The sequence below is a fragment of the Leopardus geoffroyi genome, chromosome B1, assembly GCF_018350155.1.
Source record: "Leopardus geoffroyi isolate Oge1 chromosome B1, O.geoffroyi_Oge1_pat1.0, whole genome shotgun sequence".
NCBI classification, from domain to species: domain Eukaryota; kingdom Metazoa; phylum Chordata; class Mammalia; order Carnivora; family Felidae; genus Leopardus; species Leopardus geoffroyi.
The window spans coordinates 49069275-49086410 of NC_059327.1; the positions used below are offsets into that span (position 1 = coordinate 49069275).

At 44.3% G+C, this 17136-nt stretch overlaps 1 protein-coding gene across 2 annotated transcripts in view; it reads right to left on the reverse strand.

Moving 5' to 3' along the window:
• The window catches only part of SCARA5 (scavenger receptor class A member 5), a 127345-nt gene that overhangs the window by 90759 nt on the left and 19450 nt on the right, over positions 1–17136 (reverse strand). For both annotated transcript variants that reach the window (XM_045461459.1, XM_045461453.1), the window contains exon 3: positions 6164–6292. In XM_045461459.1, the coding sequence (XP_045317415.1) occupies positions 6164–6292 (129 nt within the window). The remainder of the gene's footprint in view (positions 1–6163; positions 6293–17136) is intronic.

The following is a 17136-nucleotide window of genomic DNA, read 5'->3' on the forward strand; positions in this document are numbered from 1 at the left end:
GTATTCCTGACTCTCAGTTCCCACTATCAAGCTTAACTGACTGCAAAGAAAAGCAAGAAAAAATAGGCATAATAATATAGTAGGGGTAGTAATGCTGCTATCCTAACAAGAGTACTACCAGCGTGCTCACTCTGTGCCAGGAGCCACTTTTCTGAGTACTTTAAATATAGTAACATGTTTAAATCTCATAACAACCCAATGAAGCAAGCATACTTATTTTCCTCATTTTCTGATGAAAAAACTCAGGTACAGAAAGATCCAGTAACTTGGTCAACATCTCATAGCTGGTAACGGAGAAGAGGGGATTCAAACCCACACAGGCTGGCTTCAGAGTCCATGGTGTTCACCAGTATAAGGTACTGCGTGACTCTGCCTGTCTTAATATTCTCCCTAAACGCTATAATGCCTACCCAGTACAGACTATGATGTATGTGTCATAATGTAATTAATTACACACTTCTTCCACCAGTCACATGTCCTTGAGTGGTGATTCCATATTTACCGTGCCATGTAGACACTTGACTGAAACTGAAATAATCATTTTCCCCCACAAATAAGATTCCCTCCAAGGTTCCTAGTCTCTGTCATTCATTCATTCGTTCACTCACTCACTCGTCATGTGCATATTTAAAAACATCGTGCACTTGCAGAATTGAAGAGAGTAGGCAGAATTTTTTTTTACAAGACAAAACTGTGCATAACACCCTTTCTTGTTCCAAAAAGGATTAAGGCAGTTTACAAGGACACATAAAATACACTAACATAACAGTAGATGAGAACAAGATAAAGGAAGAAGTAGTGAGAGACGCTAAATGGGGGTAGGAACAGGACGAATGGAAAAATGCTTTCTGGAAAGTCTATACAGTGGCTGTGGGTGGACCACAGATCTGTCTGCAGGTTTTCATTTTAATTACTTTCAAATTCACACATCTTGCAAGGGGATGACAGCTAACTCTCGGTTTGCATTAATTACCTCTTGAAAGCAATTTTAATTACTTTCAGATTCACAGTCTCCTGAAGGTGAAAACGAACTATTTCCTCAAGACAAGCACACCTCCTTCTGAGGCTAAGACAGAAAATAATTTCTGCGTGTGTCAACATTGTGTAATGGGATGAACAACCTCTTCAGCAGCACCCCTACAATAAGCACAGGGTGGAATTTCATGGCGCTGCTTCCAACAGGGTGTCCCGATAAAGTCTACAGGCAACACACTCTTCATTCTGAGATGCATGATGAGATCAATAATCTGCCACATAAATGGCTATGGGCTCTGAGCGCACTGTTCTCTGATTGCAGAGTCAAAAACCTGCTTGAAACGAGGTGATAAAAAAAAGGGGTGCTCAATTCAAATGACATTTGGGACACTTATTGTTCAGCTTTCCCCAGGCTGAGGCCTTCCCAGCCACTCCAGCTGTCAGGAGTCAGACTCTCCTTTGCATCAGCAGACTCTCCTTTGGCACATAGCATCAGCTACATCGTACTGTTCTAATGTATTTGTGTGCTTCTGATTTCATTTTTTTTTAAGTTTATTTATTTGAGAGAGAGAGACAGAGACAGAGACAGAGACAGAGACAGAGAAAGCAGGGGAAGGGCAGAGAGAGATGGAGAGAGAATCCCAAGCAGGCTCTGTGCTAGGGCTCAAACCCACAAGCCATGAGACCACGACCTGAGCTGAAACCAAGAGTGAGATGCTTAACTGACTGAGCCACCCAGGCACCCCTGTATGCTTCTTATTTTAAACTCTCCCAGAGCAGGAAACACATCTCATGATTCTTTTTTATTCCCATGCTATGAACTAAATGTTTGTGTCCTCCCAAATTCATATGTTGAAATCCTAACCCCCAATGTGATGGTATCTTGAGGTAGGGCATTTGGGAGGTGATCAGGATGTGAGGGTAGGACCCTCCTGAATGGGATTAGTGCCATTATAAAAGAGACCCCAAAGAGCTCCCTCACCCCTTCTGCATGTGAGGACACTGTGAGAAGACAGCTGTCTATTAAGCAGGAGGTGGGTCCTCACCAGACACCAAATCTGCCAGTAGCTTGATCTTGGATTTCCCAGTCTCCAGAACTGTGAGAAACAGCTGTTTGTTGTTTAAGCCGCTCAGACTGTGACAGTTTGTTATAACAGCCCCAATGGACTGAAATACCAGGGTTTGTTCTATTGCTCTGCACCCACTAAGCACTCATGTACAGGTGAAGCAGTGATTAAGGATGATGATGGCAATATCTGACTGTTGCTGTTAAGGAAGAATTAAATTAAGCTGTGAGAGGAGCCGTTTTCACCAGGAACTCTCCCTGTTCCAGTCTATGTTGCTGTAAAACTCCAGGTTAATCAGCCCCCAGATGTTTGCACTTCCCCTTTCTGCTATTACATTTTCACAGCAGGAATTCGAATTCCTTAGTAGTGTCATGGTAGGAGAAAGGAGGAAGAAGAGGTCGTTCCCCATGACCACTCTTTGTCACTACAGTGATGTCCCAGAATCACTGGGTTAGAACCTCCTCTAACCCTTTCACTCCATCACATCTTCCCTGAAGTGCTGAACTGAAGACCTCAGGACCCACAACCATCCAATCTCAACCCTCTTATTCATGAATTGAATTAAGCCTGATGGTCAATACTGTCCCAAACTGAATGTGGAACAGAACAAAAACATAATATGGAACCATCAGCCCAGGTAATAAATCAAATGGGTTGAAGAGATAGAAAGTCTTAAAGGAATTGGGGGCTGGGAAGAATGCACTGATGCAGCCTCATTAAGTGATGTTAGAAGACTGTGCGCATAGAACTTGGCAATGTTGTGGGAGTATCAATAAAGTTCCCAAGAGGATGCCAGTTAGGAATGGATAGTTGGGTAGAAAGCCCAACTGAGAAAACAGTGTGGTTTAAAATCATTTAAATCCAGATGTCTGGATTGGACAGGGGATGTTGGGATGATGCGTGAACACAAGGTACAGTATTTGCCTTTTATTTTGAATACTTGGATAAAGAGATGAATTGAGACAAGTCTCATGAGAAGTTTTATAAGAGTAATATTTCATGTAGTTAGATTATAATTTTATAATATTGAAAAACAGCAGGAGCAAGCACGTGTACCACAATAATTTTTTACCAGTCATTCAGACATGGTGCTTGGTCAGAGTGGATAATTTTGTTATCCAACTGTAGGATGTATGAGCTTTGGGTCGACAAGGAGATTTTGAAATCTGAGAGTGGTTCAAACAGAACTCCTCCTGTCTTAGTCCAGGCCTCTATAACAAAACACCATAGCCTGGGTGGCTTAGACAACAGACATTTGTTTGTCACAGTTGTGGAGACTGGGAAGCCTAAGATCAAGGTGTGGGTAGATTCGGTTGTTGGTAAGGGCTGTTTTCCTGGCTTGCAGGCGATTCTCTCTGTGTCCTCACATGGCAGATTTCTCTCTCTTCCTCTCTCTCCTCTCTCTCCTCTCCTCTCCTCTCCTCTCTCCTCTTATAAGGGCACTAATCTCATCATGAGGGTCCCACCCTCATAACCTAATAAACTCCCAAAGGCCCCACCCCCAAATACCATCATATTAAAGGTTAGGGCTTCAACATATAAATTTGGTGGTGGGGCACAACTCAGTCTTTAGCACCTCTTGTGGAAGCGACCTCAGCAGGACAATGAAGAGCATATTCTGCCCAACATGGGGAAGCAGCCACAGCAGAACTCCTAACAGAAGGCTAGGTAAGCTCTAATTTACACTGAACCATGTATCTCTCCATAGTCTTGGTATTTTCATAAAGGAGACATAACTGGAGGTCTCTAATCAGGGTGCTCTGAAGAAACTTCCTACCTAGGTCAGGCAGGGTCTCCTTGAAGAATCCCAGACTTGTTCACTACATTCCTAAGTCCCCTCCCTAGGGGAGAAGCAGTTGGTGACTACATTTTTTCATTGGCCACCCTCACCAAAACCCTCCCAGAGGCCAGCATGATTTTCCAGAGAAGAACCTGAGGAGGGGACAGTGGTCATGCCCCAGAGCCAAGATATAAAGTATGATGCTCTGTTTCATCAGATTAGTTCTGATACACCCCAAACTGTCATTCCACACAGGCAATCTGGCATCCAGAAACTTCAAATTCAAAGGTGATCATAATGATCAATATCCTCCCCAGGTTTCTGTCTAGAAAACTAAGGAAGCATGGCAATATTTTGGTTAGATTGGAAAACCATGACCCACCCTCCCTTCTGAAACTTCCAGGATGTCATCATAAATCCCATTCGACCTCCAAGTTGACAAAGCCAGGAGAAAAGTCTTTCTGCAGCATCCCAAGCAGCACTACTTGCTAGAACCTCTCCTCTATTTTGAATGAGAATCTATTTCCTTACAAAATTCACCCATTTGTCTAATTCTACCCTCTGAGGTCACACAGAATATGCCTGCTTTATGGCAACCCTCTAGACACAGAAGAGAACTTTATCTTCTCCCAAAATTATGCCCTTCCACGCTTCCAGGCTTCCAGGCTCTAGAGACCTGCCCTATGGTCCCCATTTGTCTGGCACTCTCTTCTAGACCCTCTTCTGTCACCTAAAAGTTCCTATTCAGCAGAGAGATTGTAATACCATAGCCTAGCTTTCCTGCTGGGCTGAAACAGTTTCCAAAAATTCTGGAAATTTGTTATGGTTGTGGCTGCCAAGCCCACAAAACCCAGATCCCAATCTCCCACTGAGCAGCCCAAGAACATGTTCAAATCATCCTCTGGCTGGACATCATCCATGGGTCCTTGAGATGAATCATGACTTTCTCTCATTGTTGTTGGCTGTCCCCCCACTCAGGTCAAGGGGTGGTAGGACAGACACCACCCCTAATCATGCCCTTTGCCCCGAGTGTGGAACCCTGAAGGTGAAGGCAGCATTGAACATTCCATCATAGGCCCCAGGTGACTATTCTCACTTGACAGAAAGTGAGACAATACCAATGAGGTCCTAGGCATCTGCCTCATGATTTCCAGCAAAGGTCATCTGCAAGTGCTTAGCCTCCCGATCCCTGTCCTAGAGTTAACTCATGGGCCCCACCCTCAGCACTGTAAGTCATCTCGGTCTGGCCAGCCGCCTTGCTCTGACCAACCCCCCTCCATGCATTACCCATACTTCCACTGCGTGTGTCTCCTCTATATTACCATAGCACTTGTTGTCAACATACAGTCTCTGTCATCAGCCCTATCACATTCCACCTTGAGACAGAGCTCTAGCTGTGTGCCTCTGCCTTGTCCAACAACTGGGAGCTCCTTGAAGGAAGCCCATGGGTCTTATTTAGCTGCATATCCACTTCTAGCATGGAACCTGACACAAAGTAGGCTACCATGTAGGATGGGTAAGGTTGAAATAAACTGAACCCTTGGTCTTACTTTGTCAACTCTTACATACTTTCATTGAGAAAGGTGGGAATTGGGCACCTCTCCTTCTGTGTGGGAGTCAGGAGAGACCACTACAACCTCTGCCCCTCTGTGCTTCACCATCTCCATCACAGTGGAGTGACCTGTGAGCAGTGAACTAGGTTGCTCACATGTGGTCTTCTGCTTGATCCCTTTCTAAGTCCATGAGCTCTCCTTCTTCCTATCTAGAAAATGTGCTCCTAACTCCAGCCTATGACCAGCCTGTCTTGCAGATGGACACTGGGGAGAAGAGCCCAGCGGAACTGGGGCAAACCCGTCCCACCCCCCAGTAATCACAAAAGGACAGCAGGTTGATGATGACTCTGATTAACCACAGCAGCAAAATGTCTCATGACTATTTTCATCATGCCCAGGACAAGGGGCTTAGCCTGCTGTGAGCAAACCACAGAATAGAGCTCCAGGGAGGCGCTGGATGCATAAGTCACACAATGATGCCCGAAAAGTCAGAAGCCATTCAGAGTAGCTAAATCTCCTCTCCTGGACTCAGAGGTTCTCCAAACTCACATATCGCCTGCCAACTCCTCATCCTATATGAAATGGGCAATGCTGCCAAGAGTCATGCTGGTCTGAAAGACCAGCCAGCTTCCTCCTTCGTGGTTTCCATGGTGACAGGGGCAGTGTTTGGGCTTATGACTGTGAAAATGGAGAGCAGAGGTTTAAGCTCTCCAGTTCCCATCTACTGTTGCTCCCTATACACCTCCATTCACATTCTTAAAGGCCACAACAGGAAAGGGTGCCCTTACCTGCTAAGATGAAGATGCCCACGAGAATCAGGAAGACCAGCAGGTACAGCCCAAGGACAGCATGCTTCAGGGCTGACAGGGAGCCCAGCTGAGTGCAGCAGCCACCTGCCCGTCGCTTGTGGCATGGACCTAGACAATAAGGGTAAGAAGAGGAGGGGAAAAGGCACTTGAAAATCCCACAGGCATTTTTTTCTTCTGGTCTTATCTCTCCTGATGCACTCAGATGCTCACATGGAACCTCTCATACACCTTCTGTACACTTGCAACACAGCTGTAACAATGGGGAACTTTCCAGAACATGACAAGCTTGTGAGCTTCTAGCTTTTACCCCACTGTCCTCATTCATGAGCAAGCCAAATAGGCATGCCCACAGCTCACATGCCCAGGAACTCATCCTCCTGGAACCAGTCCAAGCATCAGAGAAACCTCAAATAGGCTAGAGTATGTGTCTTTTATACATACTCTACATTGTCCCATGTGACCCAGAGAATATGGAGAAAATTTAAAACAGGGGTTGCAAACTTTAACTTCTACAGTGGCCAGGAATGGACGGAAATAAGCAAAGTGGGCCATGTGGACCTGAGGAACCTAACAGCACAGGCCCAGTGTGGAAGAGGTTGCGATGTAAGAGTAAGGGCCAGGTGTTGCCAGACACAGAATTTTCAAGACAAGCCAGAAGTGATACTGAGAATTGCACTATGTTTCAAGTGTTGACAACTAGTAATAAAAATAAAAGACAAAAAACTTACAAAACACTAGGGAGTATAAACAAAACGCACTTACATGCCAGATCTGACCACCAGTCTGCAACCACAGATTTAGATTTACGGGAAAACATAGTAACTTCCTCCTGCGAAACTACATAAGGCTCACCAGCTTCTTCTGGCCAATATGGAACAGCAAATTATCAGTGCTCTACTGGACCTCATGGATCTTGTAGTCCAACCACTTGAGGTTACAGATAAAGGTTGCCAAATGTTAGTGGCAAATCCTAGGTGAGAACACAGGTGCCCTGACTCTTGGTCATCTTTCAGCTGGACTCCTCCTTTGAGGCAGGCTTCTTGGCCTTCATAGAGGCCAGGAAGCCACTAACCTCCATCTGCTATGTCAACTGACCGTGGGAAGGAAGGGATGCTCTCCTGCCCTGCCTCCCAGAAGGGCAGGTAAGAATCGATAAGAGCCTTTTTTTTTTTCAAAACCACATGCCCCTCTTATACTTATTCTCCCTCTCTGGTGAGGGACAGTGTTGCCAATTGGAGTGTGATGCACGTGGAGGAAGGTGTGGGAGCAGAAAAAGGCTGAAATAATTGATATTCGGAAATGTTTTTAAAGATGATGTGATCGTTTGTAATTCCTTGGTAACTTTGGGTTTGCAAGCAAGATGCTTCTGGGGCTACATATTATGTCTCAGGTACCATAACCACCTCTGGGGGCCTTCAGGAGGTTTGGTTATCAGGAGGGAAAGCATGGGTGACCACATTGGTTTCCTGACTCCCCAGAGGTATTGTTGAGCAAGGAACATTTTCCCACTCATCTACTCCATTTTAGTGAAAATACTGCTGTTAAAACAGTTAGGTAGAACTATTACATAATATTTCCATAAAACATTGGAGACAATTTGGAGCAGTTGGTAAAGAAAGACAAATTCAATTACCATTCTCATCAACCCTTAACTACTGGCAAATTTTGAAAAGTTAACCTGCTTTTCCACTAAGACTTGAGCAGAGTACATCCTTTCAACTCCCTCTCAGTCCTTTTCCAGGACTTTCTATTGATTTTTACACAATAGAATCTATAAGCTGTTTTGCTCCTGAATATGAAGGCTTCTTGTAGCACTTCAACCTTTTGTTGTTGTTCTCATGAGCGCTGCTGGCTTTCTGGTTGCAACGTACTAGAGACAAACTGTTTCCTTGCAGAGTCAGAGTGGCGGGCACAGTGTTGGACACTACACAAATATGAGTTCTTGCTAACATGACAGTTGTTCCAGCTCTCCTGCTCTACACCCTGCTTCCTCTTTAGATGATGACAGTGCTGCTGCTGACAATGGCCAACTAACTGCTGCAAGTGGTCAGAAGATGCCTGTGCTGAAAATGCTATTATCCTTACGTTTATCCCAAGCCAATCTTGGGTTCTTCCTTCATTGGCTTTGTTTGACCCTCTTCTTATTTCCCTTGATATATATATCAACCATATTCCGTTAACTGTTCCAGTTTCAATGGAATCTTGTATTTCTGGTTCATTATAACAAGAAATCATTCTTGCTCCAAAAAAAATTGATATAATTTTTTTTGCACATAACTTTTTTATTGAGGCCCAACGAGTCATTACAACTTGCCTGAACATGAGGCAGTTTAGTAAGATGAATCTTAACATAGTTAAGGACTGCACGCAACAACATACATTTTCAGCCTGACTAACAAGGCTATATCACAATTTATAAAGTGCCAGATGAGTGCTGATTGCCCTGCAGCTTGAAATTTTTCACGTGGGGAGGGAAAACGAAAAAGTAAGATCTCCTTCCTTCTCTAGGAATGAAAACATTTTCCCAAACTAATCAACCACAAGGGCAAGGGCTGTTTTTTCTTCAATTTCACCCATTAGAACACCATCCTTTTATTGTTAAGTCTGTACTGACCTTCAATCTTGGCAGAATAGGAGGAAAGCCACATAGACAACAATACTGCCAACTTGATATTGCCTTCATTGTGTACATGTGCATTGCTAGCTCACTGTAAGAATGGGGCAAACTGTAATGCTATAGCCCTATTTTTCCCATCAAAAAAGAATAGTTCCTTCCTCTGTATCTGAGGCTTCTATTTAATGCCAGCACACACTGGCAATGGGTCCCTTTATCAACTAACACACAACATAGTCCTTCTTAGAGAGTAGTTATTCTAGCAAGACTCAATATCTTAAACAGAACATAAAAGAATTTCAAACAGAGGTTTTCCACAACTGCATTAGATAAGTAGAACATGAATGATTCTGGAAAGATACCTAGAGAATGTGATTATAAGGGAAAAAAAGACGAGTTAGGGGAAAGATGAATTACTAAGTCTGTCCAAAACACATTTCCTGGCTTTTTAGTTTAATGTGGCAGCAGTCTGTTAGCTGGGTAAACCATTCAAATTATTTAGGCCTAGTGGAAGATTAAAAACACTCCAAAATTGTACAGTCAGTAAAACCAGGGCAAAAAGGATGTTCACTAATTTGTTAAAAAAAAAAAAAAGTGTAAGAAATGAGCTATCAAGCCATGAAAAAAACATGCAGGAAGCTTATATGCCTATTACTAAGTTACAACCTGAAAAGGCTATATAATGTACGATTCTATATGACATTCTGGAAAAGGCAGGGGTTAGAGGGAAGGAGGGATGAATTGGAAAAGCACAGATAATTTTTAGGGTGGTGAAACTATTCCATATGATACTATAATGATGGATATATATCATTGTACATTTGTCTAAACCCATTGAATGCACAACACCAAGACAGAATCCTAATGTAGACTGTGGACTTTGGGTGATAGTGATGTGTCAATGTAAGTTCACCAATTATAATATGTGTACCACTGTGGTGGAAGATGTGCTCGTATGGAGGCAGGGAGTATATGGGAATGCTCTGTACTTATCGCTTAATTTTGCTGTAAACCTAAAACCACTCTAAAAAGTAAAGTCTATTTTTAAAAAAAGTAGAGCTTTTGACTTATGGATTACTAAGGTGCAAACTTTACCATGCATTTATTGAGCACCCAGTATTGATTGCCCCACTGTGGTAGCCAGCCTTCAAGATGGCCCCCCCACGATCCATGCCCCCTTATGTAGTCTCCTTCTGCAGTGCACCAGGGTTTGGTTTGTGCGACCAATAGAAGTGATCGTGTGTCACTTCTAAGATTAAATAAAAGACACGGCAACTTCTCCTTACTCACTTTGTCTCTCTTGGAACATCTATTTGGGGGGAAGCCAGCTGCTATGAACACCCTATGAAGAGGTTATTTGGTAAGGAAGTGAGGCCTTCAGCCCATAGTCACGTGAGTGAGCCTGGAAGCAGATCTACCAGCCAAATCAAGCCTTCGGATGACTACATTCTGGTCAAGATCTTGACAGAAGTCTCATGAGAGACCATGGGCCAGAACTACTAAACTAAGCTGCTCCCAGATTTCTGCCAGATTATATTACATATAAACATGTTTCTGAGTGAAATTTTCATCTGAAAAAGGAGACAAAATCTTGGCTTTCCTTGCACACTCATGGTTTCCTCAGAAACTGGGAAGATAATAACTTTTTGTTGTTTTAAGTTGCTAAGTTTTGGGCTGATTTGTTATGCAGCAAAAGGTAACTAATACACTTATGACAGACATTGTCAAAGGCAAAGGCAACAAGCTGCATGAGGGAGAGACAGTGTCAGCCCTGTTCACCTCCAACTTCCCAGTTCTCCAACCAGTGGCTGGCATGTAGTAGGCATTCAAAATAATTGTTGAATGAGAAGTTAAAATGTGGTCATAGCCCTTCAGATGCTCACATATGAGGAGAAGAAGACACATAAAGAGACAACTGACACAGGTGTGAATGAAACAGGTATGTACAAGAGAGATAGCACAAGTAAAATGTTGCATTGCAAAGCTGGTGATTCATTCTGTGTCCGGGAAGAGGTCCCAGAGTCTGCATGAAGAAGGCAGCAACTCAGCAAGGCTTATAAGGGCAGGCCTTTCTAGATGAGCCACAATCCGTTATCTTTCCCTTCAGCATCATCCTCTGATTTACAGCTATTCTAAATTTGAAAACTATGACTTTAAGAAGAAAAACTTCTTCCTCCATGTGAGAACAGTTATGAAGAAAGCACCAGGCAAAGCTGTTAGTTATTAAACATAGTTGCTGTTTGCAGACATGGTCACACACAAGACCAGATCAAGGGAGAGAATGGCACACACACAAAACAAACAAACAGAAAATGCTTCCAAGATCTAGGAGAATCAAGGGAAAGTTTTCTCCATCTTGTAGTGGCCTCCACAAACTGAGGGTGGCTTCTCAGGAGATCAGAAAGCCAAGAGAAGGAAGCTTGGGGAGGGCAAGGATAGTGGCTCCAAGGGTACAAATGGAAACTAAAAAAAAAAAAAAAAAAAGAAAAATGCAACGTGACTTCCAGCCTGAATGCCAGGCTGGAAGACGTTGTTCATCTCAGCATGGGCCTATAGTTTCCTGATCGGCTGGAAGTAAATGGATGGTTACCCTGCCTCAAGATATTCCATCTGCGTGTAGCCTGCAGAAGTTTGCCATGGCCGAGAATTTGTCGCTCCATTTTCTTAAAACTTTAACTTCTTTGAGAAGGAAATTTTATATCAGTGTAAGTGGAAAATCAGTTATCTTCCTCTTACACATTAAAATAAATACCTGGCCATTACAATAACAAATTTATACTTGTGTATCACTTAGAGTCCTCTTGAGTATGACTACACGATATAGAGACACATTCTGAGCAACAGTGACTTCAGGAAAAGCAGTGAAATCACAACACAACAGCAAATTGCAAGAAAAACTTGATTTCATCTACAGGGAAGCAAAACCAAACTTTTTAGATGTTCACCATTAAAAATATTCTAGAAGGTAGCACGTTAGGGATTAGGTGCCACTGAAAGAAGCGTGTCAGAACCTTGCACCCATCTCTAGCACTAACCTTATTATTCACAATGGTCTACCTACCCCTCTGTCTGCCACTTTGTCTAAGAAGACCCCTGAGGGCAAGGTATGCCTCACTGACTGCTGTCTACCCATCAACCAGCACACGGCAGAACCACGATAAGATTCCTTGCAGGAACGAAGACGTGTGCAAGGTATTTATTTTTTGCTGCGAAGATCCTCTGTTACGTTTGTCTTATGCAAATAGTTGATCCATTTCTGTCGGCTGTGAAAACATATTTTTGAGCCAAATTTTGGTCTGAAAAGTTCCACAAAATCTTGGCTTTCCTTGCTCATCCGTGGCTTCGGATTGCCACTTAGTGCCCATATAGGTAAAATGTGGGAGCAATTCCTTGGAACTGAACTGACACTAATCCTGGCTGAGTAGCATAATCATGAGTGGAACTTTTTACCCATCCTGAGGCTTGATCCCCACCCCTGGACGTTCTGATTCTGATTCAAGACGAAATGATACATCCATGGCACAGAAATACACAGTTCTGGAGAAAGGCATTTGTCATATCAAAAGAGAATGTGAAGACACATTCTTGGAAAATCAGTGAAAAGCCTTACTATTATAAGAGCTTACTTTATTATTTTTTTATTTTGATTTCTTTTTAATAAGACACATTCACACGGGGTTGTCTCAAACAACTTTATCATTTGCAGGTTAAATTGTGAAGGGTTCCTTTTAATCATGGGGACAAGAGTACCCCCTAAAGAGTTTTTTGCTAAAGTGCTGTCTGCAGAGGGTGGAGAGGTGCGTGGGAACAGGGTTAAAGAACAGAAAAGGAAAGGTTGTCTGCCAGTCACTCAACCCCAGACAGCTGAGCTGAGGACGCACCACAAGCCAGTTCCCGGTGTCAGGGCCACACTACAGTGGGAGCCTTGGAAATTCTGATTCCCTGTTTCCACATGCTCTCACTGGAGGAAAGCGTGAGTTTGGGGCTCTGTCGAGGGAGGTCCAAAGCCTGCCCCTGTCTCCTGTTAACTGTGAAACCACGGGAAGAAAGTCTCAGCTACTCCCTTTATTAGTTCAGCCTTTCTTTGAAAAAACAATTTTTTCAGATTCTTAATCATAATTTTGGAGCATTTGGGAGTTAGCTGCTTAAACTTATTTTCCTCCCACTTAAACAAATACAAATTGATAAAAATGAGTATGTACTTATTTCTGAAGAATGGGGGTCTACACAACATAGAAAACAGGATGTGGTCATGGCATGTTTACCTACTTCAGTTTTACCAACGACTAATGGTCCTTTTCCATGTGTTAGCTTTGGTCCCGCAGCTTATAAATAGCAGGTGGAAATAAGGTTCTATTGCTGCAAGGGACCACAGAGCTCATCTTATCCAAGGATCTTGTTAAAACCACCCAAGACTGACTTCATCATCCCCATTCTGCTTACTCACCACTCACATTGTTCATTGTTAATAGGCAGCCCCAAATAACCTCTGTCTTTGAAGCTGCCCTCCCTTTCTGGCTTTATTATTTTTTTGTTTATGTTTATTTATTTTTGAGAGAGAGGGAGAGACAGAGCATAAGCAGGGGAGAGGCAGAGAGAGAGGGAGACACAGAATCCGAATCAGGCTCCAGGCTCTGAGCTGTCAGCACAGAGCCCAATGCAGGGCTCAAACTCACAAACCGCGAGATGATGACCTGAGCCAAAGTTGGACGCTCAGCCGACTGAGACACCCAGGTGCCCCCTTTCTGGCTTTAATGAGCACCACTGTTTACCTTCCCTCAACAAAGGGAAGAGGAGGGTGTGGGGCAGAGAGACTGAGCCTTCGGTTTCATCTGACCTAAGTCTAGGAGGCACCAGATGCGGTACATGGAACACTAGTTACCTGTGTCCGGTTGAGCGACAGACATGAGTCCCCGAGGCAGATGACCCAGTGAGGGTCGCAGGCCAAGGAGACTATGGTCTTTTGCATGATCAGATGACTCTGACAGTTTCATGTCCATTTCTAGGAAAGGGAGCAGGGTGGAAGGCATGGTGGCCAGAGCTAATTTGGTTTAGATGTTGTGACGATCCAGGACAGTTTCTTCTGGAACTTCTAGAGATATCTTGTCATTTTGTAACATGCCTGCAGTATTTGTTATTCTTCTCAGTTCCTATCTATTTCCCAAGTAACTGTGCATAAAAATTCTTGAAAACAATCAAGGGCTTGTGTGCTTATTTTCAGCCGGAGGAAAGTGGGAGGAGGAAGGGACTCTGGCTGGTGTGCATATTATTTTGCAGCTGGGCTGAGGAATGGAGAGAGAAAGCCAGGTGGGAGGGGAGACGAGGGCAGTGAAGGTGAGCTGGTGGGTCATGGGGACCCAGGAGGAAGGGAGGGGCCATGGAGCCCCCAGGAAGAAGAAGTGAATCCTGGGCTTGTAGAAGATGCCTACACTCTGGCCCAACACAGGCAGTGCATGGTTTAGAAGAAATGCTGTCAATGCAGACACTCAAACGACAGCAGGCTTGGGGTTCTGCCTAAATTCAGGCCAAAAGACACTCCTGCAGAGTGGCCCTGGGTCCCTCTCGAAAAGATTCCCAATTCTTTCCCTGGCCCCTTGTCAAAGGAAATACATCATCTGATGATGTGTTTGCAATGCAGAAGCCAGGGCTCGGCTGTGTTCAGTTTTGAATCACTACTCTTCCCAGGCCACTAGTGGAACCTTCCTCCCATTTTCTGGTTGCCTCTGTCTGGGGCATTGGTCTAGACTCAGGGCAGGAATGGATAAACTTAACATCCCCTGTCTCCTTGCCTCAGCTCCCCTCGTTGAGTTGGGAGGGCCATCTGGGTGTCTGGTTTCAAAGAGGAAGGCTAAGATCCCAACCCATGCCACCCGTGCAGGACTGAGCTGGTCCCCGAAGCCTGCGGGCTCAGAGGCCTCCAGCTCTGTGGTCTCTGGCAGAAAGCAGAGCTGGCTGAGCCACAGAAGAGAGTTCAGTGGATCTGAGTGAAGACGATGGACCTCAGATCCACTGAAGCTTTGCCACCTGGTAAGGCCCGGAAGCAACAACAGTTATCGTGCATAGAGCTTTGTTGGGAAATTGTGAGGGTCAGCTCCCACAGGGCAGGGTCTGTATCCCATGGGTCCTGGCATGTAGTAGGTGCTCAATTAACACCTGTTGGCTGTTTGTGGTTAAATGAGCCTAATAAACTAAATGTAAATTTACTGGGTATGCCAAACCATTATTTAGGCTTTTGTAATAACCATGTTTTCTAGCTTCTGATTTGATGCTTCACATCTCAGGGAAGTGCCCCTCTGGGGGCACTGACTCTGGAGAGTCCCCTCCCAGGGATAGCCCAAATAAAGAAACTTGCCCGTAAGTGAGTCTTTGGTGTGCAGACCACCCCATTAACAGCCCATCCCACAACCACCTCCTTTGTCACTTTCTCCCTCTAAGCCACTATCCACCTGCCCTGTCACCAGGTACCGGACAACTAGGGACAGCCCTAGGTCCCAGAATCCGCTGAAATTATTCAAACTATTGCACTCTGAGCTTGCACACACTGCCTCGCCCACAAATCCCATTCCTTGGCAGGCGGTGGTGTAACAATCTTTTCAATGACACTCCTTCCCTGACCTGTTGGCCTCACCACACATGGATAAGAATAAAGCCTACATTTTAAAATTGCTCTGGATGTTGGTGGGAATGCAAATTGGTGCAGCCACTCTGGAAAACAGTACGGAGGTTCCTCAAAAAATTAAAAATAGACCTACCCTATGACCCAGGAATAGCACTGCTAGGAATTTACCCAAGGGATACAGGAGTACTGATGCATAGGGGCACTTGTACCCCAATGTTTATAGCAGCACTCTCAACAATAGCCAAATTGTGGAAAGAGCCTAAATGTCCATCAACTGATGAATGGATAAAGAAATGGAGTACTACGTGGCAATGAGAAAGAATGAAATATGGCCTTTTGTAGCAACGTGGATGGAACTGGAGAGTGTGATGCTAAGTGAAATAAGCCATACAGAGAAAGACAGATACCATATGGTTTCACTCTTATGTGGATCCTGAGAAACTTAACGGAAACCCATGGGGGAGGGGAAGGAAAAAAAAAGAGGTTAGAGTGGGAGAGAGCCAAAGCATAAGAGACTGTTAAAAACTGAGAACAAACTGAGGGTTGATGGGGGGTGGGAGGGAGGGGAGGATGGGTGATGGGTATTGAGGAGGGCACATTTGGGATGAGCACTGGGTATTGTATGGAAACCAATTTGACAATAAACTTCATATATTGAAAAAAAAATAAAATAAAATTGCTCTGGAGCCAACAGTGGGATACAACAGAATAGCAGCTGCCACTTCCCCAGCACCTATTCTGGGCTGAGCACTTCGATAATTCTAAGCACAACAACAATCACGAAGATAGGTATTATTACTTCTATTTTATAGATGATAAAGCTGAGTCTCAGAGAGGATAAGTTAGGTGATTTACCCAAAGTGGCAGGGCTGGGATGTTTTAGCCTTGCAGAAAGGGTCCAGAGTTGGGGTCTGGGTGTGCAGAACGGGGATGTCAGGGGAGGGAACCTAAGGACAGTTTTATCCATTCATTCAGCAACCACTCCTTGAACAAGCGGCTAAGACCGCTTGTTTCCAGGCCCCGTGTCCATGGACCATTGAGTCCACCCGTGAAAAGGGCAGTTCTCTCTCCCTCAGCCAGCCAGGGCCAAGACCAATGACAAGAGCATGCTGGAGGGTACCGCTTTGGGGACACCCAGAGGACAACCGCATGGCTGTTTGTCTTATGTCAGCTTTACCCCAAGGCAGGAAGTGCAGCCTGGGAGCTTGGGGTAGGAATCTTCCCCTAACCACTTAATTTACCGTGGTATCCAGCTGCCATTCCGTTTCTGACTTTCCTTTGGTGGTGGAATTTTGCCCCTCAAAAAAAGGTTTATCACCTCCTAGAATCTCAGATCTAAGCTAGCAACAAGCAACACTTTGGAGCTTTGAAAACTTATCTACAAATAGAGTAGTGAGAACAACCTTTTTTTTTTTTTTTTAAATTATTGCTGACCACAAAACAGAACTCCTTTACCAGGAGACCCATGGGCAGAGGTCAGGGAAAGGGCACACTCAGTAAGTCAAAGGTCCCAGAGGCTGCCCTGGGCATCTGCAAGGCAGGCAGACAGGTTCTTCTCACATCCACATCCACTCGCTGGCAAGAGGTACCCTTCTTATCTTTAATCTGTTAATACCCTTCAGGGATCCCCAGTATAAGCCCACATGTTAAAAGCAACTCCCCCTGGGCACCCTGGAAATGCCTAACATACTTAAAATGTTACACTTACTTTTTTTCTAA